Genomic DNA, 20279 nt, shown 5'->3' on the forward strand with positions numbered 1-20279 from the left:
CAGTAAGTCACAGATTCCTGAACAGGTGACAGTTTAGTAGGAGGCAGGGCCGACATTTCGACTGACTGCTACCACTGTACAATGCAGCACATTTCGCCCTCCTTGTTTTGCAGGTTCAACGTGTTATTTATTATAAGTGTCCTGACAGTGTTATAGAAAGGATTCATACAATGGGAGACCTTTCGTTTGTTATGACATTGAAGTTAGCTTCTGATTCGGCACTTAAGGGAAATTGTGGACGACATGCTATGGTATGACTTTTTTTTTTTCTCATATTTTGAACAACATTATTATTATTATTATTATCCATTAATAATATATTGCGCCAAATAACAGCATAAGTCACGTCAGGCCTCTCAACACTGAGGTCCTTACAACAGAAATGTACGACATAGATCATATGTGCCTTTCATGTTCAGGTTTGTACCATGAAACTGAAGTCCGCTTTAGTAATTGTTTTTCGGTTTTCTTCGCTTTTATATAATTGGATATAACTTTTTTTCAGGCAGAACAAGCAATCTGAATGTCACCTTTGCTTCTGGTGAGCTTTTTTTTTTTTGACAATTCTTTTTTCAATTTACAGACAAAACCATGATCTAAATGATCCTTAGTTGCAGCTCAATTTGAGAGTTAACTGTTAAAATACACATCATGAACAAGCAGAACCACGAGGACATTACACTTCGTTACTATTAGATTTTATTTTACTCCGTGATACAGTTGGTAACATACAACAAATCGGTACAGAGGCACATTCAGTTCACAGTTAAAAAACAAGAAAGACGGAGACACTGGCGACACTGCTGAGGTTTCTGGTTTTCCACAGAATTCGTACCCATTTTGCATGTTCGCAGGAACATTCGCATAAAAGTTGAAACGGGTGATGCCGGCCGTTTCTTTTAGACCATCATTTATTTTGAAATAAAGACTTCTGTCCTGCACCGAGAGTCTCCAATGTTTACGACCAGATTCTCCACATGAAGTTTCTCTCCACTTGACAGAGATTTAAATGCTGAGAGAGCTCAATAAAGGTAATGGAGGGAGCAACATGTTCAACATCGAGCATGAAAGTTCTTTTAAAATCCAACTCAGACAGAGGAATGAAACAATAGAACAATTACCGTTAATAAAAAAATTAAAAACAAATGCAATATTAATCATGCAAAATAAATAATTCAATTTATTTATTGAATTTATTCAGTTTTTTGTGACCACATTTAAAAAAGAAAAAGACCCAGCCACTTTGTAGTTCATATATGCATCCAATTCATTAAATAACCGGGAAAAGATAAAACACTCAAATTACATTTATGTTTTTTTTTCTAATAATAGACTATACTTGACTCCCACTCTCAGAAAATACTCTCACATGTTGCACCAGAAAGAGAGAACATGTCCTGCAGCACCTGCCAGGAATGACTCATGAAATGGTCCCATAAGCAGAAAATCATTTCACTTTTGTGTCAAAAACGTGACAGAAAATCAAAACTATGACATTCTGGTACCGTTTCTATTTTTTCTTTTAAAATGTCTATACAGAAATAAAAGCTCTGCTCTACAATATATTCCTCATTATTGCACTACATGTTCACCTCTTGTAAGCTCAAGATTTCCAAATGGCACAAAGAAGAGAGCTGCACAGACACAGCAGTCTGTGATAGACACACATGCTAGGTTAATACAATTATGTAATATTTGAGGGTAAATAACAGCTCTTGCCTAGTTGTAAGTGGATGATCCACTTTTAACTCCCTCACCTGTTTACCCGATTCACCCTCATCTCTCCTGACCTGCAAGACCCCAAAGCTTCACAGATTTGCAGTCTTTACTAATTTTCACAGAGCTGCAGCACTGACAGGTTTCCAAAACTAAAAACATACTCTGTAAATTCTTTTCAGTATTTGCTATTTACAGCTACATTAATCATAACATTTTCCCTACATTATGCCACTGGTTTGAGGCGACAGATCACAGTATGGGGGGAGGGGGGGGGAGTCGACGGCTGGGTGAAGGGACAGAGAGCTGGCACTATACGGTTTAGTCCCTTTGATTACATGGACATGTGCTCTGGGAGCACGTAGGAGATGTCATCCCAGGGGTGGCGATACAGACCCTGCTTCAGCCTCTTCTGGTCCAGGTAGTGTCCTGAGGAAAACCCCAAGGATGGATTGATTGGCATGCAAGGTAGAAATGTGGCAGATGTTACCATGACAGCGTGTCTACAGAAATAACTCACCAATGAATCCCATGCTGCGTCCCAAGACAAAGATGCCATTCAGAGCGCCGATTTCCACAAACTCATCCGCTTCATCCCTGTGGTGGAACGATGGAGGAAGGAGGAGGAAGTCAAATTGAAAACAGAATCCACTCAATGTAGGCACAAGATTTTTTTGACAATATGGGAAAAATCCAGACAGATGCTTGTAAATTCGGCTCAAAATTACTCCAAAAAACAAGGATCGTTTGTTTTTTTTTATTCTTGTGAAAGTCTCGGTATTCGAAGACACTGGCTCACCGTGTAAATCCACCACAAGTCCTGAGCAAGTCCACAAATGCCACACCAATGAAGCCGTCCACATTCAGGATCAAGTTGGGTTTCTAAATCGACATGGACAGAAACAAGACCATTTAATATAAAAAAAACAAAAACGATATTTATTATTTTGTGAAAGCTCTTAAAGTTGAAATTGTTACCTTAGAGGTGGTGATCTTTTCTACATCCAGTGCGTAGTCCAGCAGCTGGGTGGAAGGGAAATGCTGCTTCACAAAGTCCTTCAGGATCTGAACTCTCATGTCTGGATTGTTAATCTGGGGAAGTAAAAAATTTAAAATTCCCTTCATTCATAATCTTCCCTCTCAAATATAAATTGTTTCCCCTCTCTCTCCAGTACTTGGTTCCCTTTTTTTTTTTTCCTAATGTTATTTTATGAAAATATGTCACTCACCGACTTGACCCTGTGTCCGATGCCCATAATCAGCTTGCCATCCTTCTTCATCTTGTTGACAAACTCCATTGGCAGCATGCCGCTATCAAAGGCTTTGCTGAACTGCTTTGCTGCAGCATCCAGAGCACCTCCGAAGCGGTCACCCTAAAAAAAACAAAAAGGAAAGACAAAGTTTGCTTGCTTTTGCAAATCTGCGAATCAATGAAATGACTGCATCACAGGTTGAAGCGTCTTACGATGGTGAGGAGGCCGGAAGTGAGGCTGGAGATGAGATCTTTGCCAGCTCGGGCACAGACAATAGTGTTGTGTGCACCAGAGACAGCAGGGCCGTGATCCGCCGTCACCATGAGGCACATCTCGATGAACTGGCAGGCATACCTCGGCAGCCTGCGGACAAAGTGGTGAAACGAAACATATGTGGTTCAAAGAATTCTCAAGAATCCTTTATATAATTAGCTAATGGGCTAAGAGGCTGACCTCCTCTGGAACCAAAGCAGCCCCAGAGTTCCCCCCAGGCCGATTTCCGACTTGAAGACCTCAGTGATGGGCATGCCGGCGTAGATGAGCTCCTGACCTCTCTCGTCACAGATGCTGGTCATGAAGGAGGCTGGCTTACGGATCAGACCGAGCTCCTGCACGGCAGATGGATGAGAAAACAACGTCATCTGTCTTATACGATTTGGTTCAGTGCGTTTTGTGCTCTTCGCATGAGCTATACTGATTTTATAAAAAAGGGCTGGCAAACTCACTCGTGCCCAGGAGTAATCCATTGGTACAGTGGGAGGAGGCACCTCTTCCGCTGGCTGAATAACGCCTTTGGCAACGAGGTCATCATACACAGATCTGCACGGAGGGAAATGACAAAAAAAAAAAAAAAAAAAAAAAAAACATTTAGCAAAACAACACTACAAAACTCATCTGTAGAGGATGGCCTAGGAATTTATCTATGCATGATAAACTAAAAGAGTGAACATGGCTGCGCACTGACATGATGATTTCTCCCAGCTCATCAAAGCTGTTGGGGACGAACGCGCCAGCCTCCTTCAGTGCCTTGTTCTTAGCCACTGCCGTCTCTGAGGCCTGGTTGGCACAAGCTCCTGCGTGGCCGAACTGAACCTGAGCAGGGGGGAGAAGAAATTCAACACGTCTCAGAAAAACAGCCATTCGTTTCTCATGATGCAGCTGTAGAGTCTAGAGCTGCCATCTTACTTCTGAGGAGAACATGGTGGCACAGGTGCCGATGCACCAGCACACCACTGGCTTTGTGATCCGGCCCCGTTTAATACCCTGGCAGATCTTGTATTCCTCCGTGCCGCCGATCTGTTAGAAGACAGACATACAGGATGTAGCGATCGATAGCCGTTTAAAGCTCCAGGCGCCAACATGTGAAGTTTTTTTGTTTTTTTTCCCCCTCCCCTCACCTCTCCCAGGACGACAATCATCTTCACTCCAGGAGTGTCCTGGTAGCGCAGCACGTGGTCGGTAAACACAGAGCCTGGGTATCTGCAGAGGAGGCCAAAGTCATGCAGCAGCTCAAACACACACACAAGCTTAAATACTTGCAGAGAGACGACGGCAACCACGCACCTGTCCCCTCCGATGGCCACACCTTCAAACACGCCATCGGTGGTGCGTGAGATGATGTTGTTGAGCTCATTCGACATGCCGCCTGAGCGGGACACGTAGGCCACGCTGCCTGGACGATAGAGCTTGGAGGCCAGGATGTTATCCAGCATGCCTCCTGTGTTCCCGATCTTAAAGCAGCCTGGTTTGATTCCTCCAACCTGGATTTAAAAAAAAAAAAAAAAAAAAAAAAAACACATGGCGGTTTTCTCTGATAAAAAGAAATCCTGAGAAATCTCACGAGAGGGGAAGCAACACTAACAGTGGCTGGTCCGATGATGGTGATGCCCTTCTCATCCGCTGCCTTGATGATCTTCCTTGTGTGGGCTTCTGGGATTCCCTCAGCAATGATGGCAATGGTGTGAATCTAAAAGCAATTCAATAGAAAGGCTTAACTATAGAGCCTTTTTTTTTTTTTTTTTTTTTTTTTTTAACTTTTGACAGCTTGCAGATGCTGCAGGAGGGTACTCACCTGTGGGTACTGCATGGTCTCTATGGTGCTATCAAAGGCTGAACGCAGAGAGGCGAAGTTGATGAGCACATCCACATCTGGGTGCTTCTTCATGGCATCGCTCATGTTCTTATACACAGGGATGAGGATCTCTTTATGCCCCCAGTAGAACTTCTGTTTGTGGTCTCCACTGGAGGGCAGCCAAGAGGAAAAGTATTACAGTTTACTCAATGTGCAATAAAAGAGCCACGATACCGACTGCAGACCAAAGTAAACACAAAGTGAAGAGGAAGGACAGACCACACTTACGTGAAGGGGTAGACCATAGCGGCGACAGATGGCTCCTCTCTGGAGCAGACGTAGTCAAAGTCCAGCATGCCCTGCACGGCCCTCGTCTGCATGCCCCACACCAGGGACTTTGTGTGTTTGCTGAAGAGGGCGGTTGCTTTAGCTGCAGGGAAAGGAAAGCGGTTACAAAACTGAATGAAAGGTGACTAAGATGGATGAGCCCTGTGGAAGCGTTGGGAGTGAAAAGGCCAGTTCTGCCATCAGTTTGATTAAAGCAGAGAAAGTATTCCATCACCACAAAGCAGGACAGTTAAGGGGTGTGGGATCGTCAGCATAATGTGTGAGACAGTATAAATTTTTTTTTTAAAAAACAGTGTTACTTTTTATTCCACTGGGATTGAAGTGCAGAGACTTCTTGCTGTCCAAAGAGGGAGCTAAAGTACTCAAACTCAACCATGCACAAGCACAAGGCTTCTATCAACCATGCAATCCAACAGTGGACCAGTGAACGAAAATAGATCAAAGCTTCAGCTTTCATAGTGCAAAGATTTCCCAGTGCAATGGTGTGCGTGTGTTTTCTCACCAGCAGGAGCTCCAGTTTTAGCCTTCTTGGCTGGTGAGCTGTCAACTTTGGCTCTGTTTTCAGAGAAAGATGCTGTTCTGCTGGATGCTGGGGTCTGGAAATGGCAAGGAGGGGGAGGGGGAGAGGGGGAATCATAAATTGTTTATTCTGCTACGTCCTAATGGAGGACAGGTCTGCTGAGAATTGATCTGCTTTAACTGTAAAAACTGGCAAAACAGAGTTCCTTTTGTATTTTATAAGTTTGATAAAGGATCAGGGCAGCCTGATTTTATGAGACATCACCTGCACATAATAAACAGTAAGTTTTATTGTTCCTGACTTTTTGTGCTGTTGGCTACACAACTAAAGCTTTGTGAAGGATGACGAACAAGATTTCAGTGCTTTGAGCTTTCATTCAGTTGTAAGCTAAAAGCTGTCTCAAAAAAACTGGTCCTGGAATCCCATAAAAATAAATGCTTTTGTATAATTCCCACTTTGTCTGTTCGATGTTGCACAATTCCATTATATAAAGCAAATTCCATTGCTTGATATTTTGTCATGCTATATCTACCTCTACATTTGCAGCAAACGGAAAAATACATGCACACATGTACGCACACGCACACACACTCTTTGCTGAAATCCTTTGCACTGCACATTCCTAATGGATGCCTCAGGAGGCCGCTGCGTTGCACTACTGTCTGGACTATTCGAGTGAGAGCAGCCCACAATGTCCTGCAGTGCTCTTACACAAAAGAGCTACTGGGCTTCTGATAATCTGGTTCACTAAAAAGGACAAGACAGTAATGACTTGAGATAGAGGCTGTGGCACGTAAGTCTTACTCTCACTCTGCCAGTGAATTACACCGCAGCACTGGTGGAGCTGATGGTGTAAATACACGGCACTGTGAACTGACACGACATCACAACAGCCTGTTTGCCTCCGTTGTGTGTCATACCGACGAGCTGCCGGAGTTGAGGAGGAAGTTGGCAGTGTGGGCAGCAACAGGGGGTTCGTTGGGGATCGGCTTGTGACCCAGTGCCATGCCGACAATGGCAGTCATGTGGGTTTCTGTGCCGAAGACGTGGATCGGGATCCCGGTGGTCTTTCCTGGGAGAAGGAACGGTGTTAATAAAATTAAGTACGGTGCTTGCAGACAAAATGCACCCAAGACATACATTCTTATATTTGAATTTACAAAATAACAGGATGAGCATACCAACTTCTCCCATCACTCGGAGACCCTCCTGGTAGTTCGGGCCTCCGCGGCGGACAAATATGGTCACTTCATGTTCCTTCAGTGGCACCTGATAGTCTCTGATAGCTCGAACGATCCCCTGAAAGGAGACAAGGAAATGCCAAATGCATGATGGCCTTCTCTAGAGCCCGTGTTTGATTTGTCCCTTCTGGGCTACTGTAGAAACACAGCGGTATAACACGGTGGGCTCCGTGGGAGAGGACCGGCTCCCTATGTAGATATAAAGAGCTCATTCTAAGGTAGTGAAAAATAATTTTAAATATTATATTCCATCTGTGCCCCCTGAATCCTACACACTGACCCTCTATGTAAACAAAGTACATGTGATACTGTACCTTAAATGTTGCTGCAACATTGGTGAAGTTTGCAATGCTTCCTCCAATGATCAAAACCTTTCCTGAAACACATCATTATGGAAAGATTTTACATTTAAAGCCCCAAAAAAAACATAGTTAGTACAGAGAGAAAAATTTGACATTTTCCTACCATCAGTGTGCTTCTCTCTCGTCATCAGAGACAAGATGGTCTTGGCGTAGTCATAGGTCTGCTGTTCGCTCGGCGCTCCCGAATACTCCCCGTAATTGGCCAGCTCGTTGACCCCGCCCAGGTCACAGATTGTGTCACTAGGAGAAGGTTACATCGGTCACTCGCAGGGAGAAAAGTAACCACAGGTGGGCATTTCTTTTCAGCTTAAACTATGAACACAACTTTAGAAAGAAATTAAACTCCAAAATGCTTCCAATAAAATTCTCTGCATCTATTTTCAGTTAAGACTAAACTGTAAACAGAAAGACTTAACAGTGCACAGGGGGAATAATTAGTCATGGCTGATGTGTCTGCATGTCACGCTTTGCATCCCCGACAGACGGCAGAGCTCGGAGACACTGCATTTTCCTCCAGACTCTCACTAAAACAGCAACATCAAGGAATCTAATTTAGCAGGCAGCCAAACGGGCGAGTCCGAGCTGGTGCATCATCAGTCTCACTGCTGCATCACCGCCGTACTCTCCTGATGCTGAATCCAATTAGTGGAATCCATATAATGAGGAGTTTAGGGACAATTTAGGCAAACAGACTAAAGACACAAAGACTCTGGTGTCTCACTTATTCAGGCTTCGTTCTGTGACTGGTCACCTGTACACCACTGAAGCTCCTCCTCCCGCCACCATGGTCCAGATTCTGCCTCGAGGGTTGAGCAGAGTCAGTTTCAGGCTGGCTCCACTCTTGGCATCGAGGTCGGCGATGTAGGCTTCCTGAAAAAAACAAAAAACAACAACAACAGAAGGAAAAGGTCAGTGAGGAGGTGAGAGAAGGGCTAAATGAACTCTAAAGAGGGAGGTGGCAGGTGAGTGCAGCACTAATCAGAGCAGGAGCTACACAAGCACCTCTCCATGTGGCTGCAATTTATTTGAATTTTTTATTTTTGCTTGTAGTGATTGTGAAGGGCCATTAATTGGAAACACTGTTTAGATGTTAGCAGTGACAGTGGAAGCGATCCACATCAGAGGTTGTTTGTGACCGTCAGGGCCACAGCTGGTGGCGGCGAGTAATCAAAGGCACCCGCTGTCCCTCATCTCCACTCTCGACTCACAACAGCCCAATTAGACCCGGCCGTCTGCTGCACAGACAGACAGTCTGTCTCCCAGCAGCTCCCACGCGTGTCAGCCAATACAGACACAACATCCTGTATGCACACAAAACCTGTACGGACTCATTTATTTATTTTCAGCCACAATACGTTCACTACCGAGCGCTGCCGTGGGGGTTATTTGGAGGACGATGTTTAATAGTAGGAGTAGAAAATTAAGATTTTAATGAAGTTAATTTATATAGATCTTCCTCTACAAATATTTGATCATGTTTATCTTAATATTCTTGAAAGAACATTAATATTCCTTTATATTTCTTCTTTCATTTAAAGTATAGTTTCTAGAATAAATGATCACAGTTTCAAGGTTTTCTTTTGAAAAAAAAACCCAAAGCATTTCATACATCTTATTACAAAATATCAAGTAGAAATAATATATCCCCCAATTCATTATGCACAGGTATATTCCCTGGCGACCTTTAGTTGAGGCCTGCTTCCTCTCCAGAGTGACCTGAAGTCATAAAGGCTGACTAATTATGATTAAGGTGTGTTCTTACTACTCTTAATTACTTCTCAACGAGTTTCCCCTCATTAAACCCACTAAAACAGATTTTATTTTCTCCTTAAGGGTGACACAAAGTTCCCAGAATGCATCACAGTTGACAATATCCACCTCGTGTAATTCAGGCATGTGGAAGGACACCACAAGAGGTCTGGGCCACAGTTTACTTCTAACAGTGATTTGATTTAAATCAAATTTAGATTTTATCACTTGAATTTATCCAATAACATTTCATGATATTAGAAAATTACAGATTGATGTTCTACTGACTGAAAAACCTAACACCAGATGATGAGAAACACTCCAAGGTTACCGCCTCAGTAAGTGTTTTTCCTCACTACAGAACGACACCGGCTATTTAACGATGACAAACTAAAAAGTGACGCGGCTCCATCTCTCCGGTCCTCCCTCACCTCGGGATAGGCCTCCCTGCCGAAGGGTGGAGGGAACTCCACATCACCCCACTTGGCCTTGCAGATGTAGTCAGCTGTCGCGTCGATCTTAGCTGCCATGTCCAGCACGTAAACTCCATCTTTTGTGACCACTGGAGGAGAGCAGAGAAACACGTTAAGATCACCGAGATTCATTACATTAGCAGGAAGCTTGCGCTTCAAACATGTCGTGGGAAAATGAGACTCAGGATCCAATCTCAGACACAAGTGACCCATCGTTTTCTTGCTGTCCTAGCAGGAGGAGGAAAGAGGACGAAGACGGAGAGGATGTGTTCGGACATCAAAGCAGCAGCAGCGCTGACACATCAACAGGACCAGCTGCCGCAGGGCCAATTACTTCATTTCAAACACACGCCGCCTTCATCAAACAGCAAAGTGCATGAATTATTTAATGGTTTCCTGCCTCAGTGTTAAAAATGTGCCAAAGTCAACTTCTGCATCTTGGTTTCCACATGAGGTTTTATTCTGCGTTGATTGTTTCCTCTCCAATTTCCTTTTGATGTCCCCTTACAATTTCATAATCTGATGACACATTAAATGAACTGCCGCTGGAAGAAGATACAGATGCAATCATGATAGTCAGAAGCAGCTTGTCATGTTATTGGAGAAAATGGAAACGTACCCACGGGGTTGATCTCCAGGTAAGTGAAGAACAGGTCTTCATACAGGTTGAAGAGTCCAATAATGAAGCTGGTCAGGACCCTGCAGAGACACGTTCAACACACGAGACTCTGGTTGTTGGATTTGTTTCAACAGTGCCAGAACTAACTGGAGACGTCTGGTTACAACGTATTAAACTCTCAGCAGTTACATTCACATTACAGCTGAAACTAAAAGTTAATTATTGGATTGACAGAAAAGTTATTGGCAACTATTTTAAGGAAATTGATTCATAATTTGAGTCACATTGCAAGCAGAAGTGCCAAACGGTTGTTGGAACCAGCCTCTTAAATCCACTCTGGGAAATTAAAACGCATTTTTCACAATTTTCTGTCATTTTGTGGCCATATAATAATTGATTAGGTAATTCACCTGTAACTGTGTAATGTGCAGAATAACTGTAACTTTGAAGAAGAACGTAAACATTAACTTGCCAACTAAACACACAAAAGCAAAAACACACCCATTTAATTACCTTCTAATCATTCACAGTACTTCAATACAAAACTCGTTAATGCATACATCATTTTTACTCTTTGTTTTGAAGTTGATCTGCAGTGTTTATTTCCATATTTTAAACACTTTAATTTAGATACAATTCAACATTCTTAATTTGTATTTATATATTCCATTTATGTTTTTGGACTTTGACTCAGCTGCCAAACCAAATTTCACTTTGAATAACAACAAAATCGGCATCAGAATACATTAAGGAAGTGTTCCCGTTCAGCTGCCTGCCTGCTATCTATGTCTGTGCAGAAGCAGTTATAATTTCCAACATAATTCGAACTATGACAAATTACACGTAATGTCACAAAAGGATTGTCGAGGCTCAACCGAACTGGCTGCAGAGATTTGTTGTAAGAGAAAGAAACATTTAATTTGCTTCCTCCATCACATGTCAAAACAGAGAAATGAGGAGTTGCTTTGGGGGGGCGGGGTGCAGAGAGGCAGTATTTTTGCTCCCCTGTCCTGCCTTGTCAGTTGTCCCGGCAGCTCGGCGCCTTCGTAACCACATCAGAGTCTTTGTCAGGGCACCTCGTGGCCCCTGTGGGGGGGGAGAACTGCACCCCAAAACCGGAGTGACTCAGCTGTCCACTTGTGACGGGAGGGCAGGAGGACCGGACAAAACGCTGCTCTTGTTTTCAGTCTGGAGTGCGTGGGGAGAGGAGGTGAGCTGGGGGAGGCAGAGGGATTTCTGGGGCGGCTTCCTCAATGTCAGCCAAGACAGCGAGTCGGGCCAAAATCTGCTGCCACAAGAGCACCGTTGGGGAGATTGATGGGAAGGGTTGGCGGAGGGTGAGCCACTGTATCATTCCCATCAAAATAAACGGACGTGCTCTGAATGTGGCTGTGGTGTTTAAAAAAAAAACACAAAAAAAAAGGCAGAGGGGGTGGAGGCTGATCGAATGGAGGCACAGCCAAGGAGGGAGTTTGTCATCCGTCTAATGGAAACCCTCTGTCCATCTCCCGCTCCCCCAACGTTTACTGCCAATATGAAAGTGTTCTCTCCTGCTTCATTTGTACACCGCGCCTCACTGCTAGTCAGAGATTAATTATGTAATGGAACATGCCCACGTTTTAGCCTGTTTTTGTCTTCTTTTTTTTTTAGCATTAGGTAGGTAAGTAGGTAGGTATATACTTTATTAATCCCCGAGGGGAAATTTTTTAGAGTACAATACGATCCGTCTACTGTGATGCAGCAGCATGGTGGTGATAAAATGCATGAGTTCTTACAGTAGTATGTCACAAATCGTGAAAGACTTTTGTGGGACAACAAATCACTGCAAGTACGCATATTCATATTTGCCTTTTCCTCTTCAAATTAACCAAAACGCTCAAGGAAGAAACTTTTAACAACACTTTGCAAATACGAGCTCCGACAAAAAGGGACACTGCATAAAAGCTGGCATGCTATAAAGACCTGACCCCTGCATGAGCGTCCATGTTGTGTTAAAGGCTAAATATGCAGCAGATGGACACAATAACAGAGACCCTTGTCAAGGTTAATACCATCTAATATCATACGCAAACTAGAATTCCCACCTCTGCCAACCAGGAAGTGCACTGCACACGAGTGTATGGCCAGAGTCACATGACATACTGTATGCAGGGAAGACTTTGAAAGCATCCTTGTACGTGTTCACGCGCTCGGCCAATGACAGTAGACGATGCTTTCAATATAGATGTTGCTGCAAAGAAGCTACAAACCCTAAAACATGGACACTGTGCACACATCTTCATCCCAACAGCACTGAAGCTCTGCACATACCCTCCCCGTTACTTTTCCGTTCAAACTCACGCTTTCTTGTCGTTGGAGACGTGAGTCAGCAGTGCTTTCTTCACCAGGTCTTCGCTGATCTTTTCATTCACCCCAATCAGCAGCTTCTGCGCCTTGGCATCCACATCTCCCACATCCACCCCTCCCTCATGGTGAAACAGCACGTGGTCGCCCTCCCGAGTGGCGTAGACGCAGACGTAGAACTCCTCCTCCTGAACAATGGGCCGTTAAAATGACGTCCATTAATAAACGTCTCTTTACCAGACATCAGATTTACCAGTGTGACTAATATCAGTTGACGGTAGTAATACGATACACACAAGGCATCTCAAAGTTGAGGTGTGAATATGAATATGTGCAATGAGGGATTTACCTGCTTGTGGGGGACAAATGGCTCAATCAGGAAGTTCTTGAGGACGCCTTTGGCTTTGCCCACCTGTGAATCATCAATAAAAGAGTTTTCTTAGGTGGAGTTGATAAAAAAAAAAAAATTTAAATACTGTTCTGAAAAAAACAACAAATTGGCACAGACTTCCACAGGTCAAAAAATAAGAAAAGAATCCACAGCATCTTTCTGGTCTGCAAACAATGGATGTTTTTAATTGCATTACTGTCCAAGTTCTTTTTCAGACACACTATATTTACTGTGGGAGGAGGCGACAACAATGTCCATGAAATTGAAAGAAAAATCAGGCAAAATTGAAAATCGCACACTTGACACAAGCTAATTGAGATTTAAAAAGAAAAAGAGGAAATGCTGTCATGTAGAACTCCAGGCGAAGCCGCGCTAACACAGCCACAGCTCATTTGGTGCGAGCTGTCACTGGTCCTCTATTAAAGGCCAACAGGCACAGAGGCACCAGGGACTGGCCGAGAGCAGCCAGCCAGAGAGAAAAAATAAAAAAGGGCGAGACGAAAAGCTATCCGATTGAAAAACCCACAAGGGGCTCAGCCCTATTCAGATGAATAAAATGACACGTATGTTGTTCTCTCCCTGAGAAAAACAGAAAGCCATTCATGTTAAGAAATCCATTTGTATCTGAAGGCTTTCATTTAACCGTTTGCAGCTTTCTGACCTGTAAAACCAAGACTGTTGTATTAAACTGCAGATTTATTCTACTGTAAATTAGCTGATGACACCATAATGACTTGTGGAAAAATGTATTCACTTTGTATGTTAATGAGAGAAGCTGAGGCTTTTTGAATGGGAATCTATTGGAGCCAGAGGTTTTTCATAGTCAGCCCCTTGTGGTCCTCAGTGGTATTGCACTTTAAGGCACTTCTACATTGATTTTACTTGTCAGACCTAAAGACTACGTACATTTCTACATACAGTCTATGCTTGAAACGTGTTGCGAGTCATGCAGCTGCGTCACTTCTCTGAGACACACGATTGTCATTACTTATGTGACCGCTAGAGGTCGCTAAACTTTAAAACGCAACTGTGGGTGGTAATATGCTGCTTGCACCAAAAGACCTATGCCTCCAATAGCGGTGGAGACATTTCACTCCAAACCATGAATTGTACCCACTTTGTAGCTGATGCAGACAAAACTGTAGCGAGGTGTGATAACGGTGGGACATAAACCAGGAAAAGTACGTACAAAAAGATTTGGCATTACCAAAAAAACAGGAGGATTCATTCTCTGATTTCCCGTCAAACACAACTCTCTTTGAAATCACTTGACACAGATAAATAAAGCCATTACTCTACTGACTTGTGTTTCTCTTTAGAGAACAATAAAGATGAATGAAGATGACGGTGCAGCTGAAATACTGCACCGGCCGTCCACAATACAGCAGTGGCTGTTTCTTCTTGTTATTTACTGCCACCAGTAGCTGACAGTGACATCTAATCTGCGAGGAGACACATCTGTGCGATCACAGCCCCGCGACGCACAAACACACTCCTCCCCAATGCTTTACGAACCATCTCGTCTGTCTCTCCGCAACTGGCTTCTAGGTTTATGAGGCAGAGCCGCGTCTCAGTGCTACCGTGATGGATCTTTTGTGGATAAATGGACTTCGCTGGCAGCACTCGTCTCAGCTGACTGGACAGATTTACTACCAGCAACACCCAACGGTGAAGTCAGCTGCAGTCTGGGCAGTTCTTAAGGAAAACACACATCATGCAAAAAAACGCACACAAAACAGGCGAGGAGGGTGAAGGGAAGGACGAGAGGAGGAGGAGGGCCTGAATAAAGCAGTAGTATTGATTGGAGGGGAGTTCAGCAAAGTGCACTCCACTCAAAACAGACGGGGGCGGGGAGGTTGGGGGTTGGAGGTAATAATTGCCCGAGAGACGGCAGAGGAGGAGGGGGCGGATGACGTACCGTCGTCTCCCTCATGAGCCGGGGCTTGAGCCACTCTCTGACGCCGTTCAGGTCCAGGTTGACGCCGACCAGACCGAGCTTCCCTCGCCTCTTGATCAGCTGATCCGGCTTCACCACCAGCCGCTGCGGGAGGAAGATCAAACGGTCTCCGTGTTAGCGACAGGCTTCGACACTCAAAAGGCATCGCACACTGGCATTTATGTTTTCAGACGCTAAGCAGGAAGGCCGGAGTAGATTTTACACTTTATTTTATTTAACACCATCTATAGTTACCTGGCATCTCATTGAACAACATATTTTAAAAAGGCAGTAAATCTGGAATCAATGGAGTAGGACACCTCTAAATATGATATTTCATCATTTCTTAAAAGCCGAACATGAGAATTAATTGAAACCGTCATTAAAATGTCAGATTTTATTATTAATATTTCACAGAGATAAGTCATTACTCATAATTAGCTTTCTTTAGAAATTGGAAATATAATAACTATACACAAAATTTAAACTTTAAAATCAATAGTTTTTAGACATTCTTGATGAATAATTTTCATTTTTGCATGAAGTGCAATTTCATAAACGTAACTGTTTGCTTGTTATTTATTCTGGTAATCTGAGTATTTTTTGGTTCTTGACTCTCGTCCTGATAAAACAAACAATTTGAAGATTTTAGCTTCGGCTTTTATACAATGTTTCAGAACTTTATCAAAACGATAACTGTCATGTGGATTGAAAAAAGATTTTTAGTTGCAGCCTTAAATTCAACCGACGTGAAATCTGTTTTCAGAGTGAAACAAATGTTTCATAGTAAATCGCTAAACAGAAATCCAGCATGAGAATGTGCTCCGTGTTTAAAGCTCATGCACGGAGGTTCTGCTCGTCGTAAATCAGATATTTGCTCATGTCATGTCACATTGTGTCCTGGGCTCATCAGCAAATTCTCGTTTCCCAAATAACATTTAGCCACCGAAAGAGGAGACGAACTTTATTTAAGTCAGAAGCTCTCATCCATCGACCGTCCCAACGTGACGCAAATGCAAAGTCGCATCCAACCGTCGCCGGCACTTTCCATCCAATTGCTAGTGAGATAAAGAGAATGACTTATGACAGAGGAGCCATTACGATCTGGGTGCTCGCCAGTGAGCAAAAGGAAGAGAGGGTCGAGGGTGAAAGTTAATGCAATTTCCTAATCAATTCTCCTGCAGCGCACATCTCCGTGGATCTGCCCGCCGCATCCTGCCGGTACCTTCCAGATGAAAACCTTCAGACGGGCAGAATGACATTTTATCCTGCGAGATGACTAACAGAATGATTCAATTATCTTCTATTACGGCCCGTCTATCTGCAACTGCTATGAAGAGGTTAAAAAAAAAAAAAAAACCCTGCTCTGTACCTGCTGAACTTTGTGCTTTTGGAGGGCGTGGCAGATGAGAATTTCTCTACGTGTTCCAGTTCTCTTCTGCTTTTAGTTTGTGTCATTTCCACCGAGAGCGTAACAGAACTGATGGATCCCTCCTCTGTCTGTGACTTCAGCTAACAAGCACCAAGAGACCACTCTGCTGCCAGCCTAAGTAATTGTCTCTGTAAAAGAGGAGATCATTTTCCACAAGCTTAAAAGGAGCCTGTGCTTTAGAGATTCACGGTCTATTAATCAGAGCTATAGCAAACAGACTAAATGCCATTTTACGTCATCATCCACATACAACCGGTCCTCCTCGTCTCACCTCTGTGAGGAGCCACGGGTGCTCTTGAGCCAGGCGGTCCAAGTCGGTCTCGGCCGTCACGTTGGCATAGCGGAACCGGTTCTGGACGGCCGCCGATGTGCAGATGTTCTTGTAGAGGAACTCCTTTCCCGTCTGTTCGGAGATGGCTTTGGCCGACATGACTGCTCGGGCTACACGGGCCTGAGAGGAGGGACAGACGTAGAGAGAGAGAGAGAGAGAGAGAGAGAGAAATGAATGAAAATAAAGACGTGGAGAGATGGATGAATGCAGAAAAGCAGACAGATGTTTGACAGAGACAAGAAGTGAGCAGGAGAGCTCAAAAGGGGCAACGCGTGTTCACTGCTTTCCGAATTCATGCAACGATTCCCGTGAAGAATGAGCGTGTTTGATTGGTGCCGTCAGAACTGTCAGGACGCGGACCGGTAACGAGGAGGTCACTGATTTGTATTTTACATGGGCAATACTACGCAAAACAAGAAAAACTTGACAAAGTGATGCAATGTAGCTTCACAGAATCAAGAGACGGCTAGAAAAACCAGGTAATACAGAAACTGCAGATTCAGGCCTCCTATCTTTTTACACGGTCACATTTTCTGCTCTGCAGTGAAGCTGAATCTAATGTGATCAGCCTGAGTTTGTTTGATCTGAACAGACAGTCAGATCCTACGAAAGCTTCAGTGGACTGTGTAAAGATCAGTAAACTCAGGCTGATCATTATTAGCAGAACTACTTGTCATTACTGGCGGAAGTAAAATAAGAAATTAATTGACCCATAAAAGCGTTCATAGATAGAGTTGTGCCCTTTACACTTTGGTCATAAGGTTTCACTCTATGAGGTCACGTCTACCACGACGAAAACGCAGCTCAACAACAGGACGAAATATTTTGATAATTCATTGCTTTTTTTTTTCTCCCCTTTTTTCCATACTCATTTCAAGCCAAGTTGCCAAACATCACATCGGTTTGTTTTTGCTTGTCTGTCTCTCGTGACATAGTTGCATACATGTATTTAGGTTTTAAGCCTTTGGTCTGATAAAAAAAACAAGCAATTTGTTGGCATCACTGTTGGCTTTAAGAAAGTGTGATTGGCATTTCTTAAAAAGCAAAAAGATGGGAGTGGGGGGGGGGATCTAGAATCAGCAGATCAAGTTAGAAATGAAAATAACCTTAGTTGCAGACCAGCTGTTGTATTGCTGCATGATTTTTGATGCGAAACTCAGTCACACAGTGCTGGAGAGGATGCTCTAACAGTATGTTGGTAAACACTTTTTCTTTTTTTCCCCCTGCTCTTGATTCCCAAAGTCTTTGAAAGCAATCAGCATTGAGAAATGAACCCTATTAAGGCCATAACATACCCGGACCTTCAATAATTAGCACCTCTCAAAGCTTGACCAGTATAGTATCATGTAACCTTGCAGGGATGGAGTACCCTGCTCTGTCTGTTTGCATGTGCTTCATTAAGCTGAAATCTCAGACATGTTCTCCCTGGGTTCCAGCTGCCATTTCATAACTGGATTAATGGGACTGCCTTTTGGACCTTTCTCATTATTGATCATTGCTGTCCATGAGTCACCGCAGATCTGGTTCCGGGCCAGGCTAATCTTGTCTATCCTGAGCTCATCCAGGTTTCATACATCACCCCATGTCTCTGTGCAACTGGCCTGTCGGAGGTGTTAAATAGCGCTGCTCCACAGCAGCAATAACGCCGGTCCAAATGAATACCATCTGAAAACAGGGGGTGATGGATGGCTGCGGGAGGAGAGCCAAAATAACACACACACACAAGATCTGAATCGGCACAAGTGCACTCCAAGTCAAATGGAACAGACAGTGAGGTGCAATGCACACAACAATCCCTGCATGAACATGAACACACACACACACACACACACACACACACACACACACACACACACACACACACACACACACACACAAGAAATTTCCCCTCGGGGATTAATAAAGTGTATAAAATCACACAAAAAAAAAATATCAAAAAACACACACACACACACACACACACACGCACACACACGCACGCACACACACACAAAGATCTGGAAGCACATTCCCTCGTGAGAAAACATTCAGACAACTCGTTTCATTCATTTACAAACCGGTCAGACAGCACTGGCTTTTCTGGGCAGACATCTGCATCTCCACTCAGTGACGACGTCGCCTCATGACTCAACCGTCCCAGCGAACACCAAAGAGTTTAAGGACAATTGTTGTGGACTGAACAGTTCAACTTGTTTTATTATGTTTATTCAAGAGATACAAACACAGAGAGACAACGGAAGTTATTTCAAAGTATACAAAAGGTTATTTCAAGTGATAAAGTGATGTGATTTACCTTGGTTTTGATTAGTTTCTCTCTTTAATAGCTGTAGAAGTGTGTTGCGGTTGCTCGGGTAAATTTCCTCGGCAGTGCAGCTCCTGTCTCGCCGCCTGTGGGGATCAGTGGTGCGGGAGAAAGGAGGTTCCTGTGGGTTTTGTCTCCATCGTTCATCTGCCGATAGGCTGGGCTGATGTTTCCGGCTTCTGATTGGCTCATTCCACACCATGCTCTTTTGCTGCATTCATGGACTTTGGGAAATATCGCAACACTATAAACGACATGCGAAGGGGCAAATACTTAATAAACACGACAATGGGAATGTCCGATTATTATTATAATTTTTACATATGAAATCAAGATTAAAATGTCTGGGTGCTTAGAGATGATATAAACGCATTTTTCTTATTTGGGATTTCAAAATCAAATTTAGAAAAGATAATATATAATATAATAATTTATTTTGTGGTCTTGCAGGTGATACACTCCTTGCAGCGTCAGAATTAAACATTGATCACATTTCTTACTGAAACGTACGGCATCTCTCCACTGTTTGATGTCTGAAACAAACAAACAAACAAACTTTGCAGTGATTCTCCAGTGATTGAATGTATTAAGTAGATTTATTCATATCAAGAACTTCAATAAAAAAAAACAAGGCAATGATTTAAATTTAAAAAAAATTGTTCCACTACATGTATTTATTTAATATTATGGAACTGATTTCCAAAACTGACCTTATAAAATTAGATACATTGTTACAGAATAAAAGCTTATAATAGTATCCAACATGGTTAAAAAAATATCTTAATCGTGGCAAGATACAAAAGTTACCAGTGCACGGATGCATTAGAAGTAGGCCTACCTATCAGATGTCATAGGAAATAACATCAAAGTAATCGGGGTCTGTTGTCTGCACTTTTACATGTTAAAGTTACAACCAGCAGCATTTTGAATTTACTTGATCATTTTGTTTTAATGCACTTAGCCTTTAATTACGTCAGATAACTGAACTAACTGGAAAAAAAAACTATTCCAGAGTACCTGAGGGTTTCCCCACAAACCTCACACACGCACCACTAGCGGAGAAAAAGGGGCAATTACCCGCCGCTGACGTTGATTGGTCGTCACTGTTCTCTATGGACCTAGTAAGCGATGAGGAAACCACTCGATCCTGAACACAGCACGTCGAGCTGCGCACAGACCTTTGAATGTGCAC

At 43.3% G+C, this 20279-nt stretch overlaps 1 protein-coding gene across 1 annotated transcript; it reads right to left on the reverse strand.

The window, feature by feature from the left end:
* Window positions 1-682: 682 nt before the first annotated feature.
* LOC138197757 (ATP-citrate synthase) lies at window positions 683-19179 on the reverse strand. The gene is made up of 28 exons (XM_069148644.1): window positions 19079-19179; window positions 16726-16905; window positions 15005-15127; window positions 13045-13107; window positions 12693-12883; window positions 10353-10432; window positions 9692-9822; window positions 8263-8381; window positions 7615-7751; window positions 7464-7525; window positions 7090-7207; window positions 6829-6980; window positions 5891-5984; window positions 5329-5470; window positions 5041-5209; window positions 4831-4935; window positions 4533-4729; window positions 4367-4448; window positions 4155-4265; window positions 3934-4061; window positions 3695-3788; window positions 3423-3577; window positions 3182-3332; window positions 2946-3089; window positions 2695-2808; window positions 2516-2598; window positions 2237-2313; window positions 683-2145 (listed from the first exon to the last, which is right to left on the reverse strand). The coding sequence occupies exons 2-28, from the start codon at window positions 16882-16884 to the stop codon at window positions 2051-2053; spliced, it is 3276 nt and encodes a 1091-aa protein (XP_069004745.1). The 5' UTR covers window positions 16885-16905; window positions 19079-19179; the 3' UTR covers window positions 683-2050.
* Window positions 19180-20279: the final 1100 nt, after the last annotated feature.

This window comes from Embiotoca jacksoni, unplaced genomic scaffold, assembly GCF_022577435.1.
Source record: "Embiotoca jacksoni isolate LCO1_2020_lvr unplaced genomic scaffold, fEmbJac1.0.p SCAF_15, whole genome shotgun sequence".
Lineage (NCBI taxonomy): Eukaryota > Metazoa > Chordata > Actinopteri > Embiotocidae > Embiotoca > Embiotoca jacksoni.

Bases quoted from the DNA above. Each gene is read 5' to 3' on its own strand.
- LOC138197757 (XM_069148644.1), bottom strand. From the start codon at position 16,884: ATGTCGGCCAAAGCCATCTCCGAACAGACGGGAAAGGAGTTCCTCTAC. The intron at 7,208-7,463 runs GTACAGTATCAC...GTCTCCTTTCAG, and splicing joins ATGTTGCAGCAACATTTAAG to GGGATCGTTCGAGCTATCAG. The intron at 4,266-4,366 runs GTGAGGGGAGGG...GTCTTCTAACAG, and splicing joins TGATTGTCGTCCTGGGAGAG to ATCGGCGGCACGGAGGAATA.